At 40.1% G+C, this 27,707-nt stretch overlaps 1 protein-coding gene across 3 annotated transcripts; it reads left to right on the top strand.

The window, feature by feature from the left end:
* Positions 1-2,699: 2,699 nt before the first annotated feature.
* LONRF1 (LON peptidase N-terminal domain and ring finger 1) lies at positions 2,700-27,658 on the top strand. 3 transcript variants are annotated; one of them, XM_042469325.1, is made up of 12 exons: positions 2,700-3,604; positions 14,624-14,742; positions 15,678-15,800; positions 17,218-17,370; positions 18,309-18,549; positions 18,629-18,725; positions 20,744-20,858; positions 21,987-22,108; positions 23,748-23,906; positions 23,989-24,151; positions 25,007-25,019; positions 26,375-26,518. In XM_042469325.1, exons 1-12 carry the CDS (start codon positions 3,004-3,006, stop codon positions 26,383-26,385), a joined length of 1,917 nt encoding a protein of 638 aa, XP_042325259.1. In that variant the 5' UTR covers positions 2,700-3,003; the 3' UTR covers positions 26,386-26,518. The 3 variants fall into 3 exon arrangements, with proteins under 3 accessions (XP_042325259.1, XP_042325258.1, XP_042325257.1); XM_042469324.1 differs by having other exon boundaries at positions 2,707-3,604; positions 18,309-18,462; positions 25,007-25,159; positions 26,375-27,658; XM_042469323.1 differs by having other exon boundaries at positions 2,713-3,604; positions 25,007-25,159; positions 26,375-27,658.
* The last annotated feature ends 49 nt before the right edge of the window (positions 27,659-27,707 follow it).

Genomic DNA, 27,707 nt, shown 5'->3' with positions numbered 1-27,707 from the left:
ACTAAAATCAAGATGCATTGCCCAAAGCAACTAATGACCCACCAAGTTTGTACCTCCATATACAGTGGAGCTTTGCCTTACGTGGGGATCTGTTCAAGCCTGCCCCCGTGTAAGGCAAATCCCGCATAAGCTCAAGCCCCATTCAATATAATGGAGCTCATGCTCGCAGTGGCCATTCAATATAATGACGACGTGACTTTCGCGTAAACAGAAAGACGCGTATGGAGTGCCCATGTATGGAGAGGGTCCACTGTGTGTGTGTGTGTGTGTGTGTGTGTGTGTGTGTGTGTGTAAAAATGCTTTTGAGACACCCATGGCAGGTTTTCAGAATCGTAGTTGTTAACTGCCATCAAGTTGACTTTGACTTGTGGATGAATATCCTATGAATAAGAGACCTCCAAGTTATGCTATCATCAACAGCCCTGCTCAGGTTTTAGATTCAGTGCTGTGGCTTCCTTCACTGAGTCTATCTATCTCTAATGTGGTCATCTTCTTTCCCTGCTGCCTTCTACCTTACCAATCATTATTGTCTTTTCTAGTGCGTCATATCTTATCATGTCTCAAATTAGTCATCCTGGCTTCTAGGTAGAGTTCAGGCCGGATTCGCTCTAAGGCCCATTTCTTTGTCTTTTTAGCAGTCCATGATATCTGTAGAACCCTTCTCCAAGACATTTCAGATGAGCCGCTATTCTTCCTATCAGCTTTCTTCACTATCCTGTTTTCACAGTCATACATAGAAATGGGAAATATGATGGCATGGACCATCCTAACTTTAGTATTCACTGCTGTATCTTTACATTTCAGGATATTGTCTAGTTCCTTCATAGTTGCTCTTGCAGGTCCTAGTCTTCTGAATTCTTGACTGCAGACAGAGTAACAGTACAGTCAGCGCTCCCAAGTTGCGGTGGATCCATTCCGGAGCCCCCGCGAAAATGGCGACTCACATGAGTCCCATAGAGAATAATGGTGCGCCCATCAGTGATGTGTGTGCAAGGTTGCGTGCAGGCATGCACACCTATTTTAAAAATAGCTCATCCCTCCTGCAAAAAGCAAGACCGTGGACTCCAAGTACACACATATGGAGGGACGACTGTATTCCTTTCTAAGTGTGTACAGACTGACTAATTATCTGTTCTAGAAATTTTCCTGGTATTGATGTCAAGTTGACTGGTCAGTAGTTGATCAAGTCTTACTTGTTCCTCTTCTAGGACTACTCCTCATCGCCAAGATTTCTCCATGATTATCAAAAAAAAGATTCACTGAAATTATATCTGCAATTTTCTTGGATGCAATTAATCTCATCCTGGAGGCTTCAATCCATTTTGAGAATATTAGCAATCTTAGAAACCATCAAAGCATGGTTGATCAGGTTTTTGAAAAAAGAATGGGAAGAGACGATACCTTATTTAAAGCAACTATAAGCTGATTTCTTATTTAAAGTCAATATAAATTGAGAAGCAGTATTACAGTTCAAGGCAGTAGTGTCGGTGGATTACATGATAATCGGTAGAAGTATATAAGTACTAGGTTGGTACTTTATTTTCTATTCTTTTTGATTTTGTATACAATTCAGTTAATTATAGTAATAATTAAAAGTACTGTAGAGTTTGTTAGGAGAAGGGACTTCAGGCAAGAGGTGGGAAAGTACTGGGGAAAAAGATATTTGTCTTGACTCAAATCTACCTTTCATTTTAGAAAAGCTGTGTTTGAAATCTTTAATTTATCATGTTGTTTAATCTCTATTTTATTGCTCTTTGACTATTATTTTATGATGGGGGAGGTTTGGGATATGGGATTATTTATAATTGTGAATTTTTCTTCTTGTGGTATTTTATTGTTATATTTTGTGTTGTAATCCGCCTTCATTCCCTCAAGAAAAGGTGGAATATAAATAATAATAATAATAATAATAAATGTTTTGTGCGGTTTCATTTATTTATAGGTGTAATATTAATTATATAATAATATAATATTCATACCCGCTCTTCAGCCCAAAGGCTATCAGAGCGGCTTAAAAATTATTAATTAGACATTTCTAATTAACTAATGTCTAATTAAGAAACTAATTAACTAAGAAATTAATTCCTAATTAAGATATGCGTTATAGGGGAAGGAGGGTGGGACATGGGATTCCGCATGTAATTTTTTAACTTGTTCGATTGTCATTGACAGAGATGGCAAGATGTAAATAAAAGTTTATTATTGTTTTATTATTCTGTGGCGTTGGAGAATGTCACATTGGTGTTATACAGGGTGAAACTTGAATAAAAAATATTTAGGGGGGAAAAAGAGAAAAAACACTTTTCTTGGCTTGCAAACAAATGGGCAGTCAGCTCAGCAGGAGGAGGAGGAGGAGGAAGAAGAAGAAGGCTGGACTCTGTCCCAAGCTTTTGAAGAGCCTGGCTCAGTTTGAATTCCAACCGTCTCTTCATCCTCCTCCTCACAGTTGAGAGGAGAGAGAGTAGAGTCGCGAGCACGTGGCCTTGTTTTATAATTCCCCCGCCACGCCCCCTTTCCCGTCCTCGCGCTCCCGCTCAGCCAATGGGAAGTGAGGCTGGGCTTGACGCGTCGTTTTTATGTAAGCCTGTGGCGTTGTTGTCTCTCTCTCGCGCGCCGAGAGTGGAGGGGGGCGAGCAAGGATAAAGAGAGAGAGATTAGAATATGAGGGAGGAGTGGGCGGAGCTTTCCCCAACCGCCGCCCCGCCTACCTACTCCCTTGCGCGCGCCCGTTCGCTTATCCAACGTCGGAGGAGAGAGAGTGGGCGGGGCTTTCCCCAACTGTTGCCCCGCCCACTCCCCGCGCGTTCTCGTTCGCTTATTCAACATCTGAGGGAAGAAGTTGCCACTGACAGAACTGCGCATGCGCATTGGGGTCAAGAGCTCCGGCGGCGGCTGAAGACAAGAAAAAGAATAAACAGAGAGAGAAAGAGACGGTTGTGGAGGCCACGCCCCCTTCCTCCTCCTCTTCCTCAGTCGTTTCTCGAGACTGAGGAGAAGGGGAGCATGGCGTCTCCGTCGGCGGCGGCTGCCCCGGAGCCTGGCTGTAACAGTAACAATAACCACCTCCAGTCTGAGCAGGAGCGTCTCCTTCGGCGCGGGGAGCTCTTGGCGCTGGGCAACCACCTGAAAGAAGCGCTGGAGGCGTACTCGGCGGCGCTGCGCCTCGGACCTCCTCCCAGCTCCCGCCGCCGCCTCCTCAGCACTCTGGCGGACTGCCTCGTCCTCCACTACCGGCTCCGGCAGCAGAAGGAGGGCGAAGAGGAACCCTCGCCGCCAGCCCTGGAGGAAGACGAGGAGGGGCCGCTCTTCCGCTGCCCGGGCTGCCGGGGCTTCCTGGGCGAGCCGGTGACGGGGCCGTGCGGGCATAGCTACTGCCGGCGCTGCCTCCGAGAGGAGCTCCGAGCCCGGTGCCGCCGCTGCGGGGAGGCTTTGGGCGCCCCTTCCTCCTCCTCGGCCTCGGTCACCGTGGTCCTGGGCCACCTGGCGGAGAAGTGGTTCCCTGCGGAGTGCGAGAGGGCGCGGAGGTGGAGGCGCCTCGGGGAGCTGCTCGGGCAAGGGCAGCCCCGGCAGGCCCTGGAAGCCGCACGGAGGGCCCTCCGCGAGGGTAAGAGGCCCAGGCTGCATCCACACTGGAGAAGGAACCCGGTTTGGCACCGCTTTGAATGGAATTCTGGGAGTTGGAGTTTGTTGTGGGCCCCAGAATTCTATAGCAAAGAGCCAGACAAAGAGTCAAAGCGCTGAGTCCCTATTGGCTAAGTTTTGCCGTGGCCTTCCTCTGAGGCCGAGAGAGTGTCACCCAGTGGGTTTTCATGGCTCTCCAGAGTCACAGTCCGATGCTCAGACGCACTACGCCGCCCTGGTTCTCTTCAATGTAGAAGAGAGCCAGCAGAGCGTTTTGTAACTCTTAAGGGCTGCCTTGTTTGCAGTGAAAGCAGCTCCTGTTGGGGAGCAAGAAGCAGAGAAGGGCCTCAGGTGGACTGTTGCCCAAAATCACAAGAGATATTTTATGTTTGTTTTAACTAGGCATGGTTCTTTTTTATCTTATTTTCTATTTGAAATGGTCTGGAGGCTTAGTCAATAAAGAGGTATCTAATGTAAGTGTAGGAGGTTTTCCTCTGAGGCTGAGAGAGTGGACCCGAGCGAATCGTGTGAAGAGAGTCCACGCATTTGTTGTGTCCCTCGAGGACAGCTGGGTTGAGGGACCCTCCCACCAGAGCAAGATGCTCCATCGAGGCTGAAGGGCAGCCCTCCTGAAGGAAAGGGATCTATCTCTCTATCTGCTCTCTCTCTCTCTGAGCACATTGTCTTGGAGGCTTTGGGTCCCTTTCAAGTGGAAGTGTTCCCCTCCGACATGCAAGAACTGGAAGCATGAAGCCATGTTGCGTGTTCTTTCCCCCTCTTTTCAGAGTTTCCTTGAAACAAGCATCCTGAAGGTTCAGTGGGGGTTCTGGGTGACTGAAGGGCCCTTGGTGGTGGTTACACATAGCTTAATATAAAGCCTTTGTGGCAGGTGAGGTGGAGAATCAGTGCGCTCCATGACAGTCAGTTTCCTTGGTTTTATGAGGAGATGGATAGATGCGCGTTCCTCTTATCTGTAAATGGTTCCTGTTCCAAAGAAATGAGAATGTGCAGCAACCCTACAAACAGGAAGGAGCCTTTGTTAAATGCATTCCAGAGGATTAGCCTACATCGCTCTTAAGGCTCAAGTGCTGAAATGTTGTCATTTGTCTAACAAAGCAGTTTTTACATTTCAGAATCTACCTTCTGAATGAACATAAAAATACAGTAAAAAAATAATGAAAAGTGCTCTTTGCTTCTGAAATGAGACATTAAAGTCTGGTGGCGATTTTGGGGGGTGGGTCGGCAAGTAAGGGTCGGGACTTTGCTGTGGCAGCTTTTTGGGGTAATGTGAGTCAGGACTAGTAGTCGCACATGGGACATCTATCTCCTTTAAGAGAGAGGCTTATTTTCTGTCTCCTCCAGTGTTACTGAGACAATTCCCAAGAGGCTGGGGCTAGTTGCATAAGCAGATGGAGGCGTGGAAGTGGAAAAGGTTGTATAATGCCAGTGACATCAGAGATGGGTGTGTATGGCCCTTCAGAACACATTGCTGGGAATAATGTGGGGTACAGCCAGTTCAAGGGAAAAGATTAGTCTGATACTTAGTGAGCACTTTATAGTATGCTCACTATTGAGTAACTATAGCTGTGAAAGAGTGCGTGGGTATTTACGTACATCTCCTCTTCAGTCTCTTCTAAGGATGTGGGCCTTGGCTGCTAAGCCACTGTGGCTCTTCTTGTGCAGTTTAGGTCCTGAGCTGTTCACATCATGTTTTGCTTTGTGTTCTTGTTCCCCTCATTGTAATATTTTTATCTTGCACCTGTGCTTCTGACATTTTACTGTTTAGATTGAACAAAATGCATGGTTGTAAACAATTAAGCCATTAGTCAGTCTAGTTTCAAACTTGAAAGCAAGTTGTTGTTGTTGTTTTAAAGAATAGCTGTTATCTCCATGGGGGAGGCTTATCACTGAATGCTCAAGTAGTGTTTTCTAAGAACTATAAAGCTGAATCTTCCTAATACATACTGTCTGTAAAGCATTAGATCACCAGTTGTCCTGAATCTCATGGCATATTCTGTACTTAGGGAAGAATACTTACTGGAAACACATTGCAGTATTTTTGCTGTGAAAAGGAAACTTCTTTGACGTAGAGAGATATGTATGTCTTATGCAGTCAGTGTCCAATAAAAGAAGAAGGATTCCAAGGCCTGTTCTGGGATTCTTGCCCTCCGTCGCATAGCCCAGTGGCTAAAACCCAGAGTTCAGCACAGTGATCAGTTGTGCCATGTTTATGATCTCAGATTCAGTCTGTAATCTTCCCGTCATATGACTTGGTCAGCAGAAGCAGCTTGAGTGGAGTTTTGGACACTAAGTGTAATGGAGCTATAAACAGCCAGGAGGTCTTAGAATGGATTTTTGTTGGACTTGTTTTCATTGCTTTTGGTCTTTTCTTTGTAGCCGTTAGAGTCATAGTATGTACCATCAGATGCTCATAAGGATTCAGGAGGGCCCATTTTTTCTGATGCTTAGCTACCAGCATCAATTGGTGTTTAAGTTACACTAGTTGCCCCCTCCCAAAACATCTGGTGTCCTTCAGATGAGTAAGATTGCAGCTCCCAGCCTTCATGCTGCATTACTGTACATCTGGAAGATACCAAGCTGGGAGAGGGCTAATAATGCATCTGAAGAAGTAGATTGAAGTCTACGAAAGCTCATGCTGCCAACTTCTTTCTTTCACTTAGCTGCTACATGATCTCTCTGTGTACTGATTCTACAGACTAACATGGCTATATCTTTGAATTCTAGGCTAGTAATGTTGATCTCTTAAACTTAACACAAGGCCCCAAACAGACAAGCCAAACTAATGCTGCTTTGGGTCACTTGTGGTATCCTATTTAAATGATGTGTGCATCCTAGAGGCCAGAAGCTGCGCTTTGGTCCTTAACACTGGAGCCATGGCTTTGGCATGACTTATGGCCTCTTAGGACACATGCCTCATTTAACAGCATACTTCCAAAGTGACTCAAGCAGTTTATTTTGGCTTGTCTGTTTGGGCCCACAGAGTTGAAAATACATCTGGTTTGTAGCCGGTGTTGGAAAAAACCCTAGGTTGTTTGTTTGTTTTTTTAATTTAACCTGGGGTGATTGGTTTGTTTTGCATTACTTTAATGGAAAAACAAAGTCATGCTGTTATAGTAATACCATGAAACATTATTCTATGTGTTAGAAAACTTGATCAACCATACTTCAAGTTTTCTGACACCTAACAATCCAAGTTATTGGCTTTGATTCATCTTTCAATAAAGTTTTGGGGATTTATTGACCGGTTGGTACAGCAATAAAGGAGTAAATCAGAAAACTAAGTAGCAAAATCTAGTTCAGATATTGTGGCCAGTAGCTTTCAGGTTTGTGGCCAATAGTTAATGGTAATTGTTATTAAATGTTTCTTTTAAAGCAAGTTGTGCGGTTGAGTTATGTTAGTTGACGGATTTGTTTCTGATGGCATCTCTTGCACATAAAAAATAAGTGATTACAAGGAGCAAGTAACGCTGGATACTGGTTTATCAGTGAGGCAATTGCCAATAAACTATTAAAGTTAAAATGTTTAATTCATCATTGTTGTTCCAGAGATAATAATATAAACAGTAATAATAGTCAGCCTTTTTAAAAAAAAAACTAGGAGTGGGTTTTTAACGGTCATTTGGTTTAAAGCAGTCAACCTTGGTTTGTAGCATCTTGCCCAAACTATGTACACACAATTCTGTTGTCTATTAAGAAGTCCTAGGGACTACCACACACATTATGTACATTTGCAGAGATATGCCGGACATCATATTTGTTTGATCTTTTAGCTTTGTACGATACCTGATTTGGCCCCATTGGGAATGGGAAAATGAGATTTGACTTTTGCATGGAATGTTATTTGGTATTCAACTCATTAATTTTTTAATGGGCCTTGTAATCATGGGAATGTTGACTTCTCCAATTTGAGTTGATCCCTTTAAAGGTTAGTGTGCAAGGCTGTGGAAAGCACCATGTGTCAGGCACAGGTCATGGGAGAAATACGGTGTTGCTATGCCACTTTAAAAGTACATTTTTCTTGGAACAAGGCTGGACAAGTGTGGTCCTCCACACTAGCTCCCAGCATCCTTCACTATTTGCAATGCTGATGAGGCCAAACTGGATTGCAGTCCAGGTGCATCAGAAGAATTAAATTGTGCACACCCTGTTTTAGAGGCATTGCCATTCCCTCAAATTTTGATGTGAGTGAATAGAAAAGAACTGTCTATCCGATAAATATTAAATTCCAGACAGTTGTTGTTGTTGTTTGCTTCTAATTCATTTCTGACTTAGGGCAAACCTAGGCAAACCTTTCATGGGTTTTTTTGCAGCTATGCACATCAGGTTTGGAACAAGCTCAACTGCTTCTAAGTTCTGTTTCTTTGATTAGTGAGGTAAGAGGAAGAAAGCTTTTTTCCCTCCTTCTTAACTGCACTATAAAAAAGAGGAAACTGGGAGCCGTTTATCTTGTTTCATAACCTGATGTCCAAAGCTGCATATTCAAATTAGAAAATCTGTCTAACTTATTTGAAACCTGAATCATGTCAGTCAGCATCTGACATCTTGTGGTTATTTTTCTACTTTTTTCGTGGATTAAAATTTGAAATGTCACGTCATATTAAAATGAAAGTGGGCAGTACGTACTAGCTAGTATAGGAGTAGGCACATCTGTGAAGCTGAGAGTGACCTGAGGGGAGTAGGTGGACCTTAGTAGATTTTTTAAACAGATATAAAATCAGGTAATATGTAAAATACATTTTAATGGCTATAAACTTATTTTCACATACTATAGTATTAGTAAAATATCCCAAACTCACTAAAATTAATTCTTACTTTAAAAGTTAGTTTATTTTAATCATCAAATTGTATTATATGAATTCTTGCCATTTAGGTTATTCATATAGATATATTTATTATAATTATTTTATTTTATTTTATAAAATAAATAATTTTATAATTAAATATATTCTCTAATGATTACCTTAAAATGAATTAACTTAAAATTACTCTTTAATAAATTTTTAATTTCAATAAACTTGGGGAATTGTGGGCTTCAAATCAACTTCCTATGTACCACAAACAGTTGTATAGCTAGCGGCAGCAGATTAGCAAATTAAATGCTGCCTAATCTATAGGTAGGAGGGGAAGTCTAGAAACATTGAAATTCTTGCAGAAGCAAGTTTCTGTTGACTGGTAACTGGAGAAGGTAATTTGAAGAAGTCCATTGAATTAGTGGTTTGCTGTTGAATTTTGGTGGCAAAATGCACTGAAGGTGTTTTTAGTTGCTTTCCCCAAACATAAACTGAGGCTGGATGGCAATCGTTGGTTGTGTCTTTCTTGCAACAGGGCTGGACTGGATGGCCTTTGGAGACTCTTCCAGCTCTATTGATTCTATTATTCTGTATGGGGAGCACAAAAAGGGGCGGTGGCTGCATTGGCACTTTTGTGACCCCCTTTGTCAGTAATCTGTCCTTGCATTTTAACATAACCTCCTGTTGTAGCAAATGCTACAGAATAAAGCACTGAAATGTGAATAAACTGGAAATAGTTGTGTGTTCTTCGCTTTTAAAAAAAATGAATTTATGCTATAGTCGAGGTGTCCAGATAATTTCAGAAGCTGTGTAGGAAAGGAATTGGCAAGTGTTTTTGTTTTGAAACCTTTCTGTTAGGGAAGATTTAAGACCACATGCACAGTCTAGGTCTGTATTGTGGATGATCTAAATTTTAGATTCTAAAAGTTTTCTTTGAGGTTTAGACCAGGTTGAAAATTTTCCTCTCATTTGTATAAGGAAATACACCCCACCATTCAGTTATTTCTTTAGCATGTTTCCCTTTCTTTATGGTGCCCTTATGAAATATTAAAGCAGCCTTGAAATGCAACCAGACATCTCACTTACATTGGGAATGCCTTCCTGGACTTGTGAGGTAAATTGAGACTGAAATCCATGGGGAGCTAGTTCAATAAAGATACTGCAGACCAGGGGGTTGTGTTCCAACAGAGTTGAACTGGCTATAAAGTTAGCAATATTACTGAATCCGCCATCAGTTTAAGCAGGGGTAGGCAACCCTTTTGAGCCGGGGGCCGGGTTGCTGTCCCTCAGAAAACTGGGGGGCCGAAGCCAAAAAATAAAATAATTAAATAATTTAAAAAATTAAATAAATAAATAAATGCGGACAAATGTAGGACAAATGTTCAAAGGAGGGCATTTTTAAATAAATGAGGACATGCGAAAAAAAATTGCTGATTTTTTAAAGAAAATGTTAAGTAAATGCATGTTTCTGAGGCTTCTATAGACAATGCCCCACCTGCCCCTCGCGCGAGACGCCAAAGGCCCCGGTGGCAATCGGCGGCAGACCGGCTGGGGCCGGTCCCAAGGCCTTGCCGGACCGCATTCGGCCTGCGGGCCGCAGGTTGCCTACCCTGGTTTTAAGCATTAAAACATCAGAGCTTATCTTTTCCAGTCAATAGATATGTGCAGAGGCAGCAGCTGCTGGTTGCAAGGGGGCTTGGCTGGGATGAGTTGACTTACTATTAGACAATAGTTCCTTTACAGCAGAGCACACAGAAATAGAACTATATTATTCTGTGTGCCTTCTCCATTAGACTTTCCGTTGGGAAGGTACATCAGGAGAGAGACAGGCAACACATCTCTTTCTGTGCCTTCTGCAGCATGTACAGCAGGTCAATAGGAGCGGCAGTACATCTTCCTATACAGTAACTAGTTGCACTGAAACATCCAAAAATGCACCAAACCCCCACTGATATCTCTCTTCCAATTCAGTGCTTTAAGATCCACAAGGTTCTTTGTCTTGTCTTTTCTTTCTTTCTTTTTCTCTTCTCTCTCTCTTTCTTATATTTTTTTTCTATAGCAGGCTTAGCAGAGTTACCCCTTTTGACATTGCTAAGTGTTCTCTTCTCATCACAGCATCCCTCGCTTAAGCAGGTGAAGAAACTGTTCCCTCCTCTCAGCAAGCAAAGGAATCTTTCCTTCTGGCAATACCAGACTGTAAATAGGCCCTTGGTATCTGCTGGAGTTTGATTTCACGACACTCCCTGCCCCCATGGATATCAAAATCTGTGGATGCTCAAGTCCCATTATGTACAAAGTGTAGTAAAGGTCTCCCTTATATAAATGGCAAATCAGATATTGCGCATATAATATATATATATATATATATCTGTGGATTCTTGAATCCCTGGATAAAGATCTGTGGAATGGAGGGCTGACTGTACTGTCTTTCTCCCTTTCCCTGCTCCTCTAATCTAGAAGTCCAGTCCAGTCAGCTTTTCTCATGCCAGAACACCAGCTCACCTTCACTCTCACACCTCATTAACTGCACAGGCACACTTAGAGAAGCTATCTTTATCAATGACCTGGATGACAGAATTGGGAGCATACTTATCAAATTTGCAGATGACACCAAATTAGGGGGAATAGCTAATACCCCAGAGGACAGGATCAAGATTCAAAATGACCTGAATAGACTAGAAAGCTGGGCCAAAGCTAACAAAATGAAATTCAACACGGAGAAATGTAAGGTATTGCACTTAGGGCGGAAAATAAAATGCACAGATATAGGATGGGTGAACTGATGAGACTACGTGTGAAGGATCTAGGAGTCCAAGTAGACTACAGGTTGAACATGAGTAACAGTGTGATGCGGCAGCTAAAAAGGCCAATGCTATTTTAGGCTGCATCAATAGAAGTATAGTGTCTAGATCAAGAGAAATATGCCACTGTATTCTGCTCTGGTCAGGCCCCACCTGGAATATTGTGTCCAGTTCTGGGCCCACAATTCAGAAAGGACATTGAGAAACTGGAGGTGTCCAAAAGGAGGGCGACAAAAATGGTGAAAGGTCTGGAAAACCATGCCCTATGAAGAACGACTTAGGGAGCTGGGGATGTTTAGCCTGGAGAAAAGAAGGTTTAGAGGGATATGATAGCCCTGTTTAAATATTTGAAAGGATGTCATGTTGAGAGGGAGCAGCTTGTTTTCTGCTGCTCCAGGAAACAGGACCTGGAACAATGGATGCAAGCTACAGGAAAAGAGATTCCACCTCCACATTAGGGAACTTCCTGACAGTAAGGGCTGTTCGACAGTGGAATGCACTTCCTCGGAAGGTGATAGAGTCTCCTTCCTTGGAGGTCTTTAAACAGAGGCTGGATGGCCATCTGTCAGGGATGCTTTGATTTGGATTTCCTGCATGGCAGGGGGTTGGACTGGATGGCCCTAGTGGTCTCTTCCAAACTCTTACGATTCTATGATTCTATGATTCTATTCATGTGGCTGAGACAATGGCCTGTTACAGACAGCCAAATAAAGCTGCTTCGCGTCACAGTGGAGCTATGGTGTTTCACTGATGCATGCGTCCTAAGAGTCCAGAGCCACACCAAAGCCACGCTCCAGTCCTTGGGCGTTTGGAGCGTGGCTTTGGTGCAACTTCTGGACTCTTAGGACGCATGCATCATTGAAACGCCATACCTCCACTGTGACTCGAAGCAGCTTTATTTTGGCTGTCTGTAACAGGCCATTATTTATTTAACTGTTTCTGGAGAAACATAGTCAGAAACTTTAAATATTGTAAATGAAGGTAATATATTGGGGTGCTGAAAAGTTCTCATCCTGACCAAGAAAATGACCCGAGCCATGAAACTTAGTCCCTATACAGACCGGTATTTTGTGCTGGCCTGTGGGCATAGTCAGGTTGCATTATCTTGATGCTGGATGCCCTGACTCCGCCCCAGGGTGTCATGATGCCACGTACCGTTCCAGATGCCATGCTGCATCATAGCGCGCCTCTGGTGCTGCATTCAGATGATACAGCGCTGAAGCAATGCCATACAGCCGCACTGCTGCAGCTATGGCATCTGGAACGGTACGTGGCATCTGGAACGGTACGTGGCACAAAAAGGACGGATTGGGGCCACGGTATGAGGTTGCCACGGCCCCGATCTGGCCAGGAAAGGGTAGCTGTAGACTGCCCTTTACATGCTATTCCACATTGTTTCTCAAGTTTACTTAACTCATCCCCCCCCCCCCCCAAAAAAAAAAGGTAATTGATGTCTGGTCACTGCTCTGCTCCACTGCTGCAATCACATATGAATCATTCGAACATTTCCTTCCTTTCAGTCTCTCTTTAAGGTTTGGAACAGGAAGTAGTCAGATGGGGCAAGATGTGGTGAGTAGGGTGGATAGTCTATGCACCCTATCCAGTCCTCAGATTCTTCAAAACACCCACTGACTTGCCAGCCCTGTGAGCAAGTGCATTGTCTGTAGCTTCTCTCACTGTTTTTCCTTTAATGCCTCTTTTATTTGGCACATTGAGTCAGAGTAGTATTCTGCATTAACAGTCTGGGCCTCCTGAAGATAGTAATCAAAATACCTTCCTTATTCCAAAATAATTTTTAAAAATATATGTGGCTATAACCTTTCCTGCTGGCCTCTGAGTCTTGAATTTCTTTGGCCATGGTCAACCCAAGTGCTGCCACTGCAGGTACTGTTGTCTAGTCTAGTGATGTAGCTATGAGTAGTTCCAAAAAATGATCATTGGATCACTCAAAATGCTGCAAAATCAACTTGGAAATATCCACTTGATTTTGTTTCTGGTCAGCATTCATACATTTTTGGCTCCCGCTTGGCTAACAGCTTCTGCATAGCCAACTGCTCATGAATTATTAACCCTGTGCATCCCCAGATATGTCTAGTGTCTCAGAAATTGTTTTGCTGAGATTTGCTGATCTGCCAAAACCAAGTCATTAAAATGCTCAACAAATTCAGGAGTTGACACTGTTGAAGGCCTGACAGACTTTGTATCTTCAGTCTCAAAATCTCCACACTAAAAGTTGATACACCACTACTTTACAGTTAAGTATTCAAACTAGAAAATGAGGAAGTAGAAATAGTAAAACAGTTCTTATATCTGGGATCAGACATTGATAGGAACAGGGACTGCAGCCAGTCAAATCAGAAGAAGATTAAGAATGGGGAGGGCAGCTACGAAAAAACTAGAAAAGATTCTAAAGTGAAAAGATATACAACTCAGCACAAAAAGTAGAATCATACAAACCATTGTATTCCGTATTACCATATGTATGGATGTGAGAGCTGGACAATTAAGAAAGAAGATAGGAAGAAAATCCATTCATTTGAGATGTGGTGCTGGAGAAGGGTGCTGAAGATTCTGTGGGCAGCCAAAAAGACAAACGTGGGTCCTAAAGCAGATCAAGCCAGAAATCTCCCTGGAAGCCAAGATGACAAAACTTTAGCTGGTGTACATGAGAAGGCACAGATCACTGGAAAAAACAATAGTGCTTGGAAAGGTGGAGGAAAGTAGAAAGAGGCATGCCACATACTAGATGGATGGACTCTATTAAAGAGATCACAAGTATGAGTTTGCAAGATCTGGGCAGAGCAGTGGAAGACAAGGAGTCTTAGAGAAGTCTCATCAGCAGGGTTGCCATGGGTTGAGATAGATGTGTAGGCAGTTAACAGCAACAGCAACAAATGACAAACATTTGTCTCTCAGTGTTTGCATCCTATTCTCATGGACAACCTTTTGAGTTTTCTTCTGCAAGAACAGGAACTTCATGATGGCCCAGACTTCAGCATTTGAAAATTCCACAGTTTTTGTTCTGTCAGTGATCTGATCCTGTAAACAATACAAAAGAGAACTTTTTGAAGCTATATTGACAAAATTTCGCTCAGATTTTGAGAACCGGGTTGAACCAAGAACTTTTCAGTACCCCCCTCATAACTGAGACCTGCCTGTAGCTCACCAATCTTGCTAACTAACTTTGGTGTTAGTTACCATGTCTTTGTACTCTTTTCACTGGTCAAGGCATTCTTTCTTTCTCTATGAATAAGTATGTGCATGTACATACCTATCTGTATAGTTATGTCTATAAAGTCTGTGCTTCAGATGTATCTTAGACTACATAAAGTTACACAATTTATATATAAAAGTTACATGCTTATTTTTTGTTTGTTTGATTGCTTTTAGATCCTAATGACTTGATGTTACAAGTTTATAGAGCTGAATCCTATGCTGGTCTCCAAGATCTTAAATCTGCCGTAGATGACCTGAATGCTGTTACTGCTAAAATGCCAAATTGGGCAGAGGTAAATGTACATACGTGCTATACTAGTCTTGTAAAATATGCACACACAAAAAGATGTCAGAAGTTGAATCTAGATAGCTTCTAGATTTATCCTCTTAATGTGGCAAAGAGTGTTTCCAAAAGTGAATGGGAGTTTTTAGCATGTTCATCATAATTTGGTCTTAGCAAAAATCTGTTCAGGTGTTTTCTGCATTGTCAAGCACTACTGTGCAGCAGTTGGAAAATTGTTTTAGCAAACCTACTTCCATCAAACTCTAAGTGACACATATAAATATATGCAGACTCTTACTCTAAAACTGAATTGGCTTGCTTCAGAGTTACGGACAAGTTGTGAAAATGCCAAATCAACAGAATTAAATGGATTAGTCTACCAGGCTTTCCTTTCTTTTTGTGAAGGAGCTATTACACTGAACCCTGACTGAATTAAAGCAAATAGATGCTTTCCACCAGTAGTCCTAAATAAAACACCATAGGCATAATAAGTAAGAGCAGATGTTTCTAAAACAACAAACTGATGAGCATGTTTTCATTTCATTATATCTCTATGCTGTTTATTGCTGTTTTATGTTATAGGTAGTAATGATGGTATGCGTGTTCCCTTTTTCTTCTGACCCTTTAATTCCTTCAGAATACACATTTTCTGCTGTGATTGAGCCAATAACATTACTCCCAAGTATTGCATTTCAGTCTTGGGAGCATACTTTGGAAGTATTTCCTATATACAGTATGCCTGTGCAAAGATCGCAAGGGCGCACTGTATTTAACAGGCTTTTTTCAAAGCAGCTGATAAAATCTCAGCCAAGTAGTGCTGTCCTAAATATCCTTACAAGAAGCATGTTACATTGAACATGCTTAATATCATACTTTTTATGTGGTACCAATGAAATAATTATCATAATATAGCTTATGATTAATAAAATGGTACCTCTTTTTTAGGCCTATTACAGAAGAGCAAAAATACTCCATAATGCTGGGTCTGTAGATGATGCCTTACAGCTGTTTCTTCACTGCTTAGCACTTGATGAAGGATTTCTTCCAGCAAAGCTAGAAGTGGAGAAGGTACTTACTACACAGTCACATCCAAATAATTGTTTTCTTTTCAGTACTTTTCTGTGTTTATTTACTTCTTGTTATCAAAACTCAGACAGAAAACAAAACTTGGGTAACAGTTAATTTCTCAGGAATCTGAAATCTGAACTTTAAATTTTAAAAAAATCAGCTGGTTAACCAGGCATGATTTATAAGAGTAACAGATTGTATCCAAATAAATGACTTCAGATTAATATTTTATAAAATACTAAACCTGGAATTCAACTTGTGCCATCCACATATATATGTATCCCTTATGCATGCACATCTGGTTTTTAGGTGCTGTGGGGGTTATTATTATTATTATTAATAATAATAATAATAATAATAATAATATTTGTTTTATTTATATACTGCTATTCCAAAGATCATAGCGGTGAACAGCAAGTAAGCTAATTAGCAAGTAAGCTAATTATTGCCATCAAAAGCTCTTTTCATGACTTACTTTAGAGCCCCAAAGTCACTGTATACAGGCATTCCATGCTTCAGAATGAACCTGAGATTCTCACAGTTCTCAGCACTGATGTTGTGCCTCTGGCTGCGGGGGAGGTAACCATATCTTCTATTCTGCCTGCTCACATCGAAGTATGGAATGCCTGTGTGAATCAACTGGTGGTGCAGTGGTTAAATGCCTGTACTGCAGCCACTTACTCAAAACCACAAGGTTGCGAGTTCAATACCAGCAAAAGGGCTCAAGCTCGACTCAGGCTTGCATCCTTCCGAGGAGGTGACTAAAATGAGTACCCAGATTGTTGGGGGAAATTAGCTTACAGTTGTAAACCACTTAGACACTGCAAGTTCGGTATGAAGCAGTATATAAATGAAGCTGTTTGTTTTGTTTGTTTGTTTAAAGTAAGTTGAGCGGGGTGTTATGTGGGTGAGCGTAATGTAAGATCTGCATGGAGATCTTTATGCAGTGCTCAGGAGATGTTGAATTGAGGACTAAATGTGAGAAGATAATTATGTAAAGAGGCTGCCAAATGATAAATTGTTAGATTTGTTGCCTTCTGTGAAAGGAAAACATTGCGAAATGTATGGTATGTTGGGGTGTTCAGAGTGAAAGACTGGCTAATAATATTGGATAGACTTTAACATTGTTGGCCTTGTGAAGCTTTGCATGCAGCTTTGAAAAGAACTGCAAATATAAATGTGTTGTCTAGTTTGCAAAGGGCTAGAATAAGATTAGGGGGGATAACCTTTGGCAGGAACTGAGACTTCTTTCATTGCATGAGAGACTGGTGCTTAGAGCTGATTTTTGACTACATCTAGAGTAGCTAATGCTGATGTATAAAAAGTATTGAGTAAACCTTTGATAAACTGAAAAGGCTGCACTTAACTAAATGTTGGTCCCTTTTGGTCTAATTTCTTAATTTTTTTGATTTAACAGATGCTGTTTGACTTATTGTCACCAGAAAATGTGCAAAAGAGTCTGAAGGAATCTACTTTGAATTCTTCACATGTTCGAAATAAACAGTTCATACAGGATTCTGAATCTGAAACTGAAGAGTCTTATGATAATTTACAGCAGACTTCAGTGACAGTAAGTAATGATTGGTTTTATATTTCCATTTATCCCATGCTTGATCTGTTGTGTCATTGTGCTCATGTTGCTTCTATTTCTCATATTTAGATGTGACAAATTTAAAAATAAAATTCCATGGTTGACTGGGATGTGGAGAGAGTATTGTGCAACTTTTTGCATTGCATTGGGAAAAGAGTCTTTGGGGAACTGAAAATTTCCCAATTTGAGCAGTGATAGTTTTAAACTAGTGATTGGCCTAAGAATTGCTTGTATGTATTGAGGGTAAAATAAGATGTGACATAAATTTTATGCATACTAATGAAAACTATCAACATCTTTTGTTAAAAAAAAGAATACAGTAATAGTTTTGGAGTGATACCCAAAAATAAGCCATACCTGAACCTGTATGCCTTTGCTATCTCAAACTGAAAATGAGACATCCAGGTGAAAGAGTTATTTAGCAAAACAAGCTAAGAAAACAATGAGAGAAATGTTCAGAAGCTTAGTTTTGAGCCCTGCTTTCATAACAGGTGGTGTGTGTGTGAGAGAGAGGGAGAGAGAGAGAGACACACAGACTTGCAGCTTGTTCTTGGCAAGACTGTTCAGAAAGGGTTTGCTTTGCTTTCCTCTGAAGCTGAGAGAATGCAATTTGCCCATGATCTCCCAGTAGGTTTCCATGGCTGAGTGGGGATTCAAACCCTGTTCTGCAAAGTTGTAGTTCAACGATCAAACCACTATACCATGCTGGTTGAAACCACTACATGACAAGAGTAGACCATACAATACTTTTTCACTGAATATTATTTTGGTACCAAGACAGTTGCAGACTGACAAGGAGGGCTTAATTGAGACACTGTGAAGCCACTGGTGGAATATTTGTTGTTTCTTCATTATATGGAATTCTGTAAACTATACTCCATGTTCTTTCTCCTTTTTTTCTCATTGTCTTCTGGTAGGATTTAGAAGTGCCAGAGGTAACATCAGAAACTGTTGGAGGAAGTTTGCACCGTGCACAGTCTACCCATTCTCTTAACTCCACTAGAAAAATGGCCAAAGAAGATGGATTAAAAAGGGTTTCTTCTGAACCTCTGCTTTCAAGCCAAGAGAAAGGTGCTTTATTAAAAAGGAAGTTGTCTCTCTCAGAACAAGATTTCACTGTTTGTGAAGATGGCAGGAATAAGCATAAAAAACAAGGGGGTAAATATTCATTCATCCTTATGATTTTCTGATCCATTCGGTATATTATGTTTTTATAATACTCTCTTTTGTCTTTTAGAAAGTACTAAAAGGGATGCTGCCTTTTCATTCAGCTATGAAGCAATTCCAGAGGACTTGGTTGATGTGTCAGACTTTGAGTGTTCACTGTGTATGAGGTAATGCAGGGTTCTTTTACCTTATGTCTGTTTTTATCATTGTCTTTTACTGTTTTATGGTAGCATTTTATGTATGGATCCTTTCATAAAAGGTATGGTAGCCTTTTATGTTAGAACCCTCTCATAAAACTACTAAAGGTTGCTTCTGTCTGAAAATTGTTCCATGCTGTTCAAGGGACAAGCATAATGTTTGTAAGTCCATTTGTGCAAAGGTCTTGTTGTACGGATAGTATCCATAGCAGTGCTGTGTCAGGAGTGTGAATTGTGCAGTTCTCCAGAAGGAGTTCCAGCATCCTTAGCTGGCATAGCTAATGATCTGGAGTGCTGGGAGTTGCTGTCCAACAACCTCATGAGGGCCATATGATTCCTACCTCTGTCATACAAAGTTGAAGGGCTTAGCAAAATCACACCTACCATGGTAATGAGGAACATGATGTTAATGCAGTTAAGGTGCCTGCACATTTCTATTGTTCCACAGATGCAAGTAGTGAAATGAATGTACAGGTATCCCCTGCTTTTTGATGGATCACTTTTCAGGCCGTTTTTTCCGTGCTATTGCATTATTACCGGAATCCATTCATTTGACATGTGTTCTGCTCTTTCGATAAATGCAATATCCAAAGTTGTAGCTGTATTAATGTGTTGTTAAGAAAGGACTGAAGCACACTGACATAAAAAGCCAGCTTCCAGCTGGCTTGGGGTTGTGGCGTAGAGATGAGGCATGCCCCCAAGGCACCCAGAAGCTGACTTCAATCTGCCCAACTGTCCGCATGTGGGCCGGCTTCTGGATGCTCCGGTGGTGTGGCGTTTACACACTGCATGCAGCTAGAGCACCTTCCAACCACAGCAAGTGATAAAAGCCGACTTTTTGCCACCTGAAAAAGGAGCGGCTCTTTACTTCTCCTTTTTTGGGTGGTTTCAAGGCAGATTGGGTTGCAGCATGCGTTGCTGAGGCCCCAAGCCACCTTCAGAAGGGCTGGCTTGAAGCTGACCCTTTGGGGTGGTCTGTTTCACCCCAAAGTCATTCACACTGTCATTAATACCTGCATTTCATTTCTTCTGCCAACATTGGCTACACTTCAATTTCCTATTATGAGTACTATGTACATGTACTTAAAATTCTGCAAGCACTTCTTATAGCTGATAAAACATCTGTTGTTTACAAAAGCTCACACTGTTGTATTTTAGTTGTTAAGTAGCGGCATTATTTTCATTTATACTGTAACAACAAGGTGCTCAACATTATTAAAATAAAAATAGGTTCTACATAGAAGCTTACAAACTAGTCAAAGATAGGTGTGTTAGAGAGGCTGAAAATACAGGGCAGACAAATAATCTTGATCCAGTTTATGAAGGTAGCAGAAGGGGACTTGGAAACTACTGGGTTAATATTCTACTGGAAATTACTTGTTTGAAGTTTCCACTAGGAAAAAAACACTGCATAAAATAAGAATTAGTTAATAAATTAGTTAATACAAGACACCTTGTAGGTGTCTAGGAGAACAGCCACACTTCAGAATTAAAGATGTTTGACACCACTTTAATTGTCATTACTCTATCTAGTGGAATCCTGAAATTTGTAGTTTGGTGTAGTATTCGTCCTGGTCTGTCAGAGAGCTCTGATCCCAGGATCCACAGGATAGAGTCATGACAGTTAAAATGGTGTCAAAGTGTTTTAATTCTGCATTGTGGCTCCACCCTAGGATTGTTTCTCCTGTAGTTTCCTCTAATTAGAAAATGAATGGTGTTACAGTGGACCCTTGTTATACGCTGGGGTTTGGTTCCAAGATCCCCCGTGTATAACAAAATCCGTGTATGCTCAAGTCCCATTACATATAATGACATAGCAAAATGGTGTCCCTTATAAAAAATGGAACATCAAGGTAAATTTATACTTTTTTGGAACATTTTAAATCCGTGTATGCTTAAATCCGTGTATAAAAAATCCGTGTATAAGAAGGGCTGACTGTATTCACTAAAGTGATTGTAACATGAAACTTTTTGAAATTATGTTTCAGGCTCTTCTTTCATCCTGTGACAACACCATGTGGCCATACTTTCTGTAGGAATTGTTTAGAACGTTGCTTAGACTATGCTCCTCAGTGCCCTCTCTGTAAAGAAAGCTTAAAAGAGGTAATGTGTTGAATAAAATTTTGTGATAAAGAATTTTTTGTGTTAAAGTTTATTTTGAAAAAAAATAACCAAACAATCTTGATACAGTACCTGATATTTTCTGAATGTATGGATACAGTTTTCAGATAAATAACTAGAGAATCTGATTAGTTATTTAAAATGTAATAAAGTAGGCTTGGCTACTTGATGAAACTACCAGATTTTTAGTATATTAAAGTCATTTATTATAAATGTATATGCTTAAAAGGAAGATCATTCGATAACAAAAATAAATCAATCTAATTGATCAACAGGTCTACTCTGGTTGAGACTAGTAGCAGGATTTAGCCCATGCTTTTCAATAAGATATTAAAGTATAGTCATTTATATGTGATCTTAATAAAGTACCTTGACTTTGATTTCTTTCTATAAAAAGATGGGGTAGTAATGAGAAAGTGTGAGCATGCCATCCTTTGGCCAGCAGATGCCAGTAGCATGCATGAGGCCCCTCCCCAGTAATGAACACAGGATCAGTTATGTTTGATCACGACATGTAGCCACTCACCTCAAATGCTTATAGAGTGACTCTTTCCAGCAGTGACCAGCCAAAAAGCATGACGTCTCTCTTTGTTCTTGAAAGTTGTTATTGCCTTTTTCTTTCCTGCAGAAACAGCCTTATCTACTTTGCAAGAAACGAAAAGGTTTCTTAAAAAAAAAAAAAAAAGCAGCAGGAAAGCCTTGTCATTCCTGGTCCTGGATAGGGTAGCTGAAGTGTGCAAGCAGGAAGAGAGCACAAATGCACACTGTGAGCTTAGGCTGTAGCCAGCATGTCACATGGGGGTAGTGGGTGGGTGGCAATTGGCATGAACCTGGAGTCATAACTTTTTAATTTGATTGCCTTGATTTACTCATTTTCTGGATCTAGCAAAAATTTGTTGAAAGGTTTAGTGGATTTAGGTTTCTTTTTTATAATGCTAGACACTGATATTTGTGTCCAAGGGAAACTTCAGCCTATTAGATCACTTTGTGTTTTTCCCCCTTGATGTTCTGAAATCATACTGAAGTGGTATGAAACATTAATTTTGAGGACTTGAATTCTTCTGGTAGATTTATAATGGCTTAAAATGTTAATTTCATCTTTATTTTTAGTATCTGGCAAGTAGGAAATATAGCATTACACATTTGGTGCAAGAACTAATAGTAAAGTATATGCCTGCTGAATTATCTGAGAGAAAAAGAATTAATGATGAAGAAATATCTGAACATGCAAGGCAAGTTTTATTATTATTATTATTATTGTTGTTGTTGTTGTTGTTGTTGTTGTTGTTGTTGTTAGTGTATATGTATTTCTTATTTTTCACACAAGTTTAGTAACCAAAGACTAATATACAGTTATATGTCCATTTTGGTTTTGCTAGTTTTAAAAAAAAATTCTGAGCACCTGAATTCTTGTAGTAGATTTATAATGGCTTAAAATGTTAATTTCATCTTTGTTTTTAGTATCTGGCAAGTAGTAAATATAGCATCACATTGTTGGTGCAAGAACTAATAGTAAAGTATATGCCTGCTGAATTATCAGTGTCCATTTTGGTTTTGCTAGTTTAAAAAAAAATCCTAAGGAAAGTTTTAAAAATGGGGTTTGGCGTTACGCAACTTATAAAATTGTTCTTCCTCAGTTTACTAAGTCAGGTTATGTTAGTACACTATCTCATTTACTAAAAAGCAGCACTGTTATCAAGGTAGAAAATAAAGTGAGGTTATACTGAAGTATTTGAATCTTGTGACTGCTATTCTTCCAGCAGTCTTTTCCTTGCCTTCTTTAAAAGAGCTCAGAGTACAGTAACTTTTCTCAGCATCACTGTGATGATTTGATAAAGGTTTTGAGAGAGCCATTTCAGTGTTGTTTTTCTTCGTTTTCAAACCCAAACTATACATGACAACAACATACATTTGCCTTTTTAAATACACCTTTGCTAGATTTGCATATAAAGAAATGGATCAGGTATGATATTAAAAAACAGAAGGTATGGCAACCGATACTGAGTCTCCCCCTGCTGGTAATCTTGCTTCTCTGTTCCCTTAACTCATCTTTTTCCCAGCCAGGCTTGCTTCTGGTATTTGTTTGCCTGATTGAGGAAAATATCAGAACAGGAGTGATTGTGAAGAAGTTCAGGTTACAAAGGGTTTACCACCTATCTACTCCATACTTTTCTTAATTCATACGTAAATCATACTTTCACCCACAGGCAGAGGTTTGCTGCTATTGCCTCAGCAGTATTATTTTGGCCTAAACACTGTTGCACAAACTATTGCATAAGTTCATATTTTGGAGAACATTTTTCATTTCTTTCTCTTAAAGGAATATGGCACATGACAGTTAGTTATTGATGAGTCAGGAGACAATTGGAAGTACAGTCAAATCTTTTGTATATAGTCAAAATGCAGCTTATAACTTTTGTCATCCATCTTTGCTGTTGAATACATTGATAACAAGGGTAAAAACAAGAGATATGTTTCTGTCAGTGTAAACAGCAATCATTCATTTACACAACTTCACAATAATAGAATTAGATTTTTATTGATTTAAAATGCTGTAGGATTTTGTTATCCTTTCTTACTGTTAGAGACTAATAATGAAAATGAGTGTGCACACAATATTGGTGTATTTTAGTTCATCTGGCAGCATAGTGGTGAACAATGGCCCAGAAACACACAATTGGATGTAATACATGGGTTGAAATTTCTGAGCTAATGATTCATTCACTTTAAAGAAGACAATACAGTTTTTTAATGGTAAGGAAAGAATATCTGTGAAGACTGACCTCCTTCTTGAGTTACTATTGTACCCTTGTAGAAATATGTAACTTTCAGAGTATCACCATAATCTTATTTTATGTATTTTATCTTCAGTTTGACCAAGAATGTTCCAGTCTTTGTTTGCACTATGGCCTACCCAACTGTGCCTTGTCCCCTTCATGTGTTTGAACCAAGGTATCGTCTGATGATTCGAAGAAGTATTGAAACAGGGACAAAACAATTTGGGATGTGCGTTAGTGACCCCCAAAATGGGTATGTCTCTATTTCACAATAAAAGAAAAACTAAGAAAAACGTTATCTTAAACAGTGGTTGACACAGTGCCCTTTCTTTTAGCTTTGCAGATTATGGCTGCATGCTGTACATTAGAAATCTTGACTATCTGCCAGATGGACGATCTGTTGTAGATACAGTTGGAGTAAAAAGATTCAAAGTACTTCGAAGAGGGATGAAAGATGGCTACTGCACTGCAGACATCGAGTATTTAGAAGATGTAAAGGTACTGAGATTTAATTTTCTCTGAAAAGGAGAAAATAGGAGATGCGTGTTTTTAAAAAATGCATCTTGGTTGTGGCATCTCCCTGTTCATGGGAAGCGAATTTGCCTAGAACAGTGATGTCCAAACTCTGGCCCTCCAAGTGTTTTGGACTTCAGTTCCCAGATTCCAAGACCATTAGCCAAGATGTCTGAGGCTTCTGGGAGCCAAGTCCAAAACAACTGGAGGGCCAGAGTTTGGACATCCCTTTTGGAACACAGCACCAATAATCCCACAGGCAGTTTGGCCATTAGATTCTGGGGGTGTAATCTAAAAAAGTGACTTATTTCAGTTGCAAATCTGCATAATACTGTACATGTTTTTAGTTTTGCCATTTTGTTTCCAAGTGAGTAGCAGGAGGAAACTTACTTGCTAATTAGCTTATTTGCTAGTCGCTGCTATGATCTTTGGAATAGCGGTATATAAATAAAACAAACAAACAACAACAACAAACAGAAAACATGCTACTTACCATTGACAGAAAAAGAGAACAATTCTAAATGAAGGGAGACTTTTATTGAAAGAAACATTGTAGAGAGAGCAACTGGGCAATTCTTCACACTGTGGCTTTAATGTTGAATGAAACATGGCCTTGAACCTTTCCACTTTTTTGTGCCCACATATTTCTTGACACAACATCTATCCATTGCACGGTTCCCTTTTTTTTTTTAAGACTGTATGTGAAGGAAACAGTGAAGTGTAAGTGCTACAGCCAGCTTTCCCTAATTTTACAAACCATAAGTTAATATGTTTTTGAATTCTCTCTTTGTGTATAATACCATGAAGTAATGTAATTCTCTTCACTTTCTCCATGTATAGGTTGAAGATGAAGGTGAGATGAAGAAACTTGGAGAGCTTCATGATATTGTATACAACCAGGCTTGCAGCTGGTTCCAAAGTTTAAGAAACAAATTCCGTAGTCAAATACTTCAGCACTTTGGTCCAATGCCTGAGAGGGAAGTAAACATCCAGGTACCTAGCGGCTGTGTAGTACAATTACAGTCAACCTGATCTGGGTTGCTAGTGACAGAGCAGTAATGCGACTAGTACAAGAACTGATTTGATAATAGCAATGATAAATTATAAAAAGAATTATTGCCAAGAAAGGTTTACTTCTGAAAAAGTGCAAAGTGCCCAGTGTCAGATGAATTGTCTTGGTCACTGAATCCTGGCTTTTAAAAGGGGGCTTTTGAGCAAGAGTGGGTAACTTCCGTTGTACAGATAGCACTGAACATTTTCTTTCAGCTGCTGATAGCTCTGCCCTCAGGAAAACTGTTCCTTGTTCTCTCCATCACTGGTGGAGAGAGCAGCAGGTGGTAAAGGATCAACAATCTTTATCATGGGCATACAAGGCCTGGCAATCTAATTGGCTCCTTGTCTTCCAAGACTGGCTTTGTTGGGTGGCAGCAGCTGTGAAGCTTCCATCCAGAGTAGATGACAGCCACCTCCAGCAGGTCATTTATCCTCATTGAGCATGTGGGAAGAGTAGTGACCATCAGTGGGTGAAGCAGAGGCTCAGAGCATAAACAGCTACTCTCAGTTGCCCAACTCCTTAATTGGTCATTCTGGTGGCTTTTCCACACTGCCAAGTAACTGGGGGGGGGGGGGGGGGGTGTCACCATGAAAATAACCTACTGCGGGAACTGCTCCACCCAGCTATTTGAGTGCTTATTGGCATGGCAGCAATCAATACGGTTATTTTGCAGCATAGAATTGTCACAAGTGGGAAAAGGGTGGAGCTGCCTGAATGATTCTTCGGATTATTATTATTATTATTATTATTATGCTTTATTTATCTGTGCCATCACAACTTGAAGATCTGATATATAGTATTATTCTTACTCTGTTTTCAATGGGAGTGAACTAGTGGCAGGGAGAAGCTTGCTGTACATTGACATGATTACAACAAAGCAAGCTCTACTTATCACAGCCATCCAAGGCAATATTGAAAACTCCAAGTCTAGAATACAGCTGGAAAGCTGTCAATAGGCTAGGTATTAGGGAGAATTTGGATTCCTTTTAAGGAACTTCTGTTTTCATCTAAACATTTAAAAAATTGAAGATTGAGGCAATCTTAATGCAATCTGATGCATTCATTACATGTAGAAAACCTGTATTTTAAGGCCTGTGTCAAAATTATCTTTATGGTAGATTCTAAATATAACACTTCTTGTTCTTTGTTTTAAGGAGATGGCTAATGGACCTGCTTGGTGTTGGTGGCTTCTGGCTGTACTTCCTGTAGATCCTAGATATCAGCTTACAGTTCTCTCTATGAAATCTTTGAAAGAACGTCTGGTAAAAATTCAAGACATACTGACATACTTCTCTAGAGATCAGTCCAAATGACTAACTGCCTGGACATTACTGAAACATTACCCTTTTCTATCTGTAACTGCAGTCGGGTTTTTTGCAGCATTTGCACTTTCAGCGCTGGTTTGAGAACTTATCAAAACTGCTTTTCCTATTTTCCTGTATGAATACTTCATCACATGGATACCTTCAGTGTGAAGGATACCACTAAAATTTGCACACAGAAAAATCAATCCAGCAACAATGTGGAAATTTCTACTTTATTTGCACTATATACAAGTGAGAATGTATCATCCTAAGATTTCAGTATTTCCACTTTACAGCTTAAAAATAGTGGAAAATATAGAATCTAAATGCTCAGTCCAAGTTTACAATATTAAGGATGCATTCAAAATCTTGCTAATCAGAACTTGCCTCAGATGCAACCCTGTTGCTATTTGCACAAGTATTTAAAATGTAGTATTGGATGTTGCTGTAGCAAACTTCTGTTTTGTGAGTGTCTTACTCTAAATAATGGCACAAGATATTTTCTTGCATACTTCATGATAAAAATGATTGTATGAATTTAGAGCCATGTTAAAGAACAACAAAGATCTTTCATTCAAAAAGCTATTAAAACTGTGAACATGTTGCCTATAGCTGTGCATTGAGAAACTGGTGTTGGACACATGACAACAGCATGTTGATCGGAGTACATAAAAGAATTTCTCCAGTACACAATAAAATAACAAAGATGGCTTATAATGTACTAAGCGTTGAATACACCAGTGATTCCTAAACTTTTGTGCATACTGCCTAGACTCAAATTTGCAAATATATTTGCATACTGTTTCTCATAGCTCTATGAATCAGCTGTGGCTTACCATACCCTTGCAGAACTCTAATGTGAGAGTTTGGGAACTACTGAAACTCTAGTACAAAAGTCCTACCAGTTATTGAAAAGGTCTGAAAGCATTTGGTGCAAATAGGACTTCCATGCCTTATTCATATCAATATTATACTGCAATGCAAAGGTTAGCACTCTGCTTGCCAATAGGTACTTTTGTAGTTTTCAGTTTGTGTCCGTCTTGTATGTGAATCATTTTGTAAAATATTTCTTTAAAAATCTTGCTTTTGCTAATATTTAATTTTCAATAAACCTAAAGCTTATATATTTTTAAACTTAACTCCACTTTTTCTTACTGTTGCCTGTTCCTACAGCGCCTTAGTT

The sequence above is a fragment of the Sceloporus undulatus genome, chromosome 5 (assembly GCF_019175285.1).
Source record: "Sceloporus undulatus isolate JIND9_A2432 ecotype Alabama chromosome 5, SceUnd_v1.1, whole genome shotgun sequence".
NCBI classification, from domain to species: domain Eukaryota; kingdom Metazoa; phylum Chordata; class Lepidosauria; order Squamata; family Phrynosomatidae; genus Sceloporus; species Sceloporus undulatus.
This window is presented reverse-complemented; position numbering and strand designations above follow the sequence as displayed.

Excerpts from the sequence above, each read along its gene's own strand:
- LONRF1 (XM_042469323.1), top strand. The coding sequence starts at position 3,004 with ATGGCGTCTCCGTCGGCGGCGGCTGCCCCGGAGCCTGGCTGTAACAGT. Across the intron at positions 15,801-17,217 it reads CAAAGCTAGAAGTGGAGAAG|ATGCTGTTTGACTTATTGTC; the intron begins GTACTTACTACA and ends TTGATTTAACAG. Across the intron at positions 20,859-21,986 it reads GTAAAGAAAGCTTAAAAGAG|TATCTGGCAAGTAGGAAATA; the intron begins GTAATGTGTTGA and ends CTTTATTTTTAG.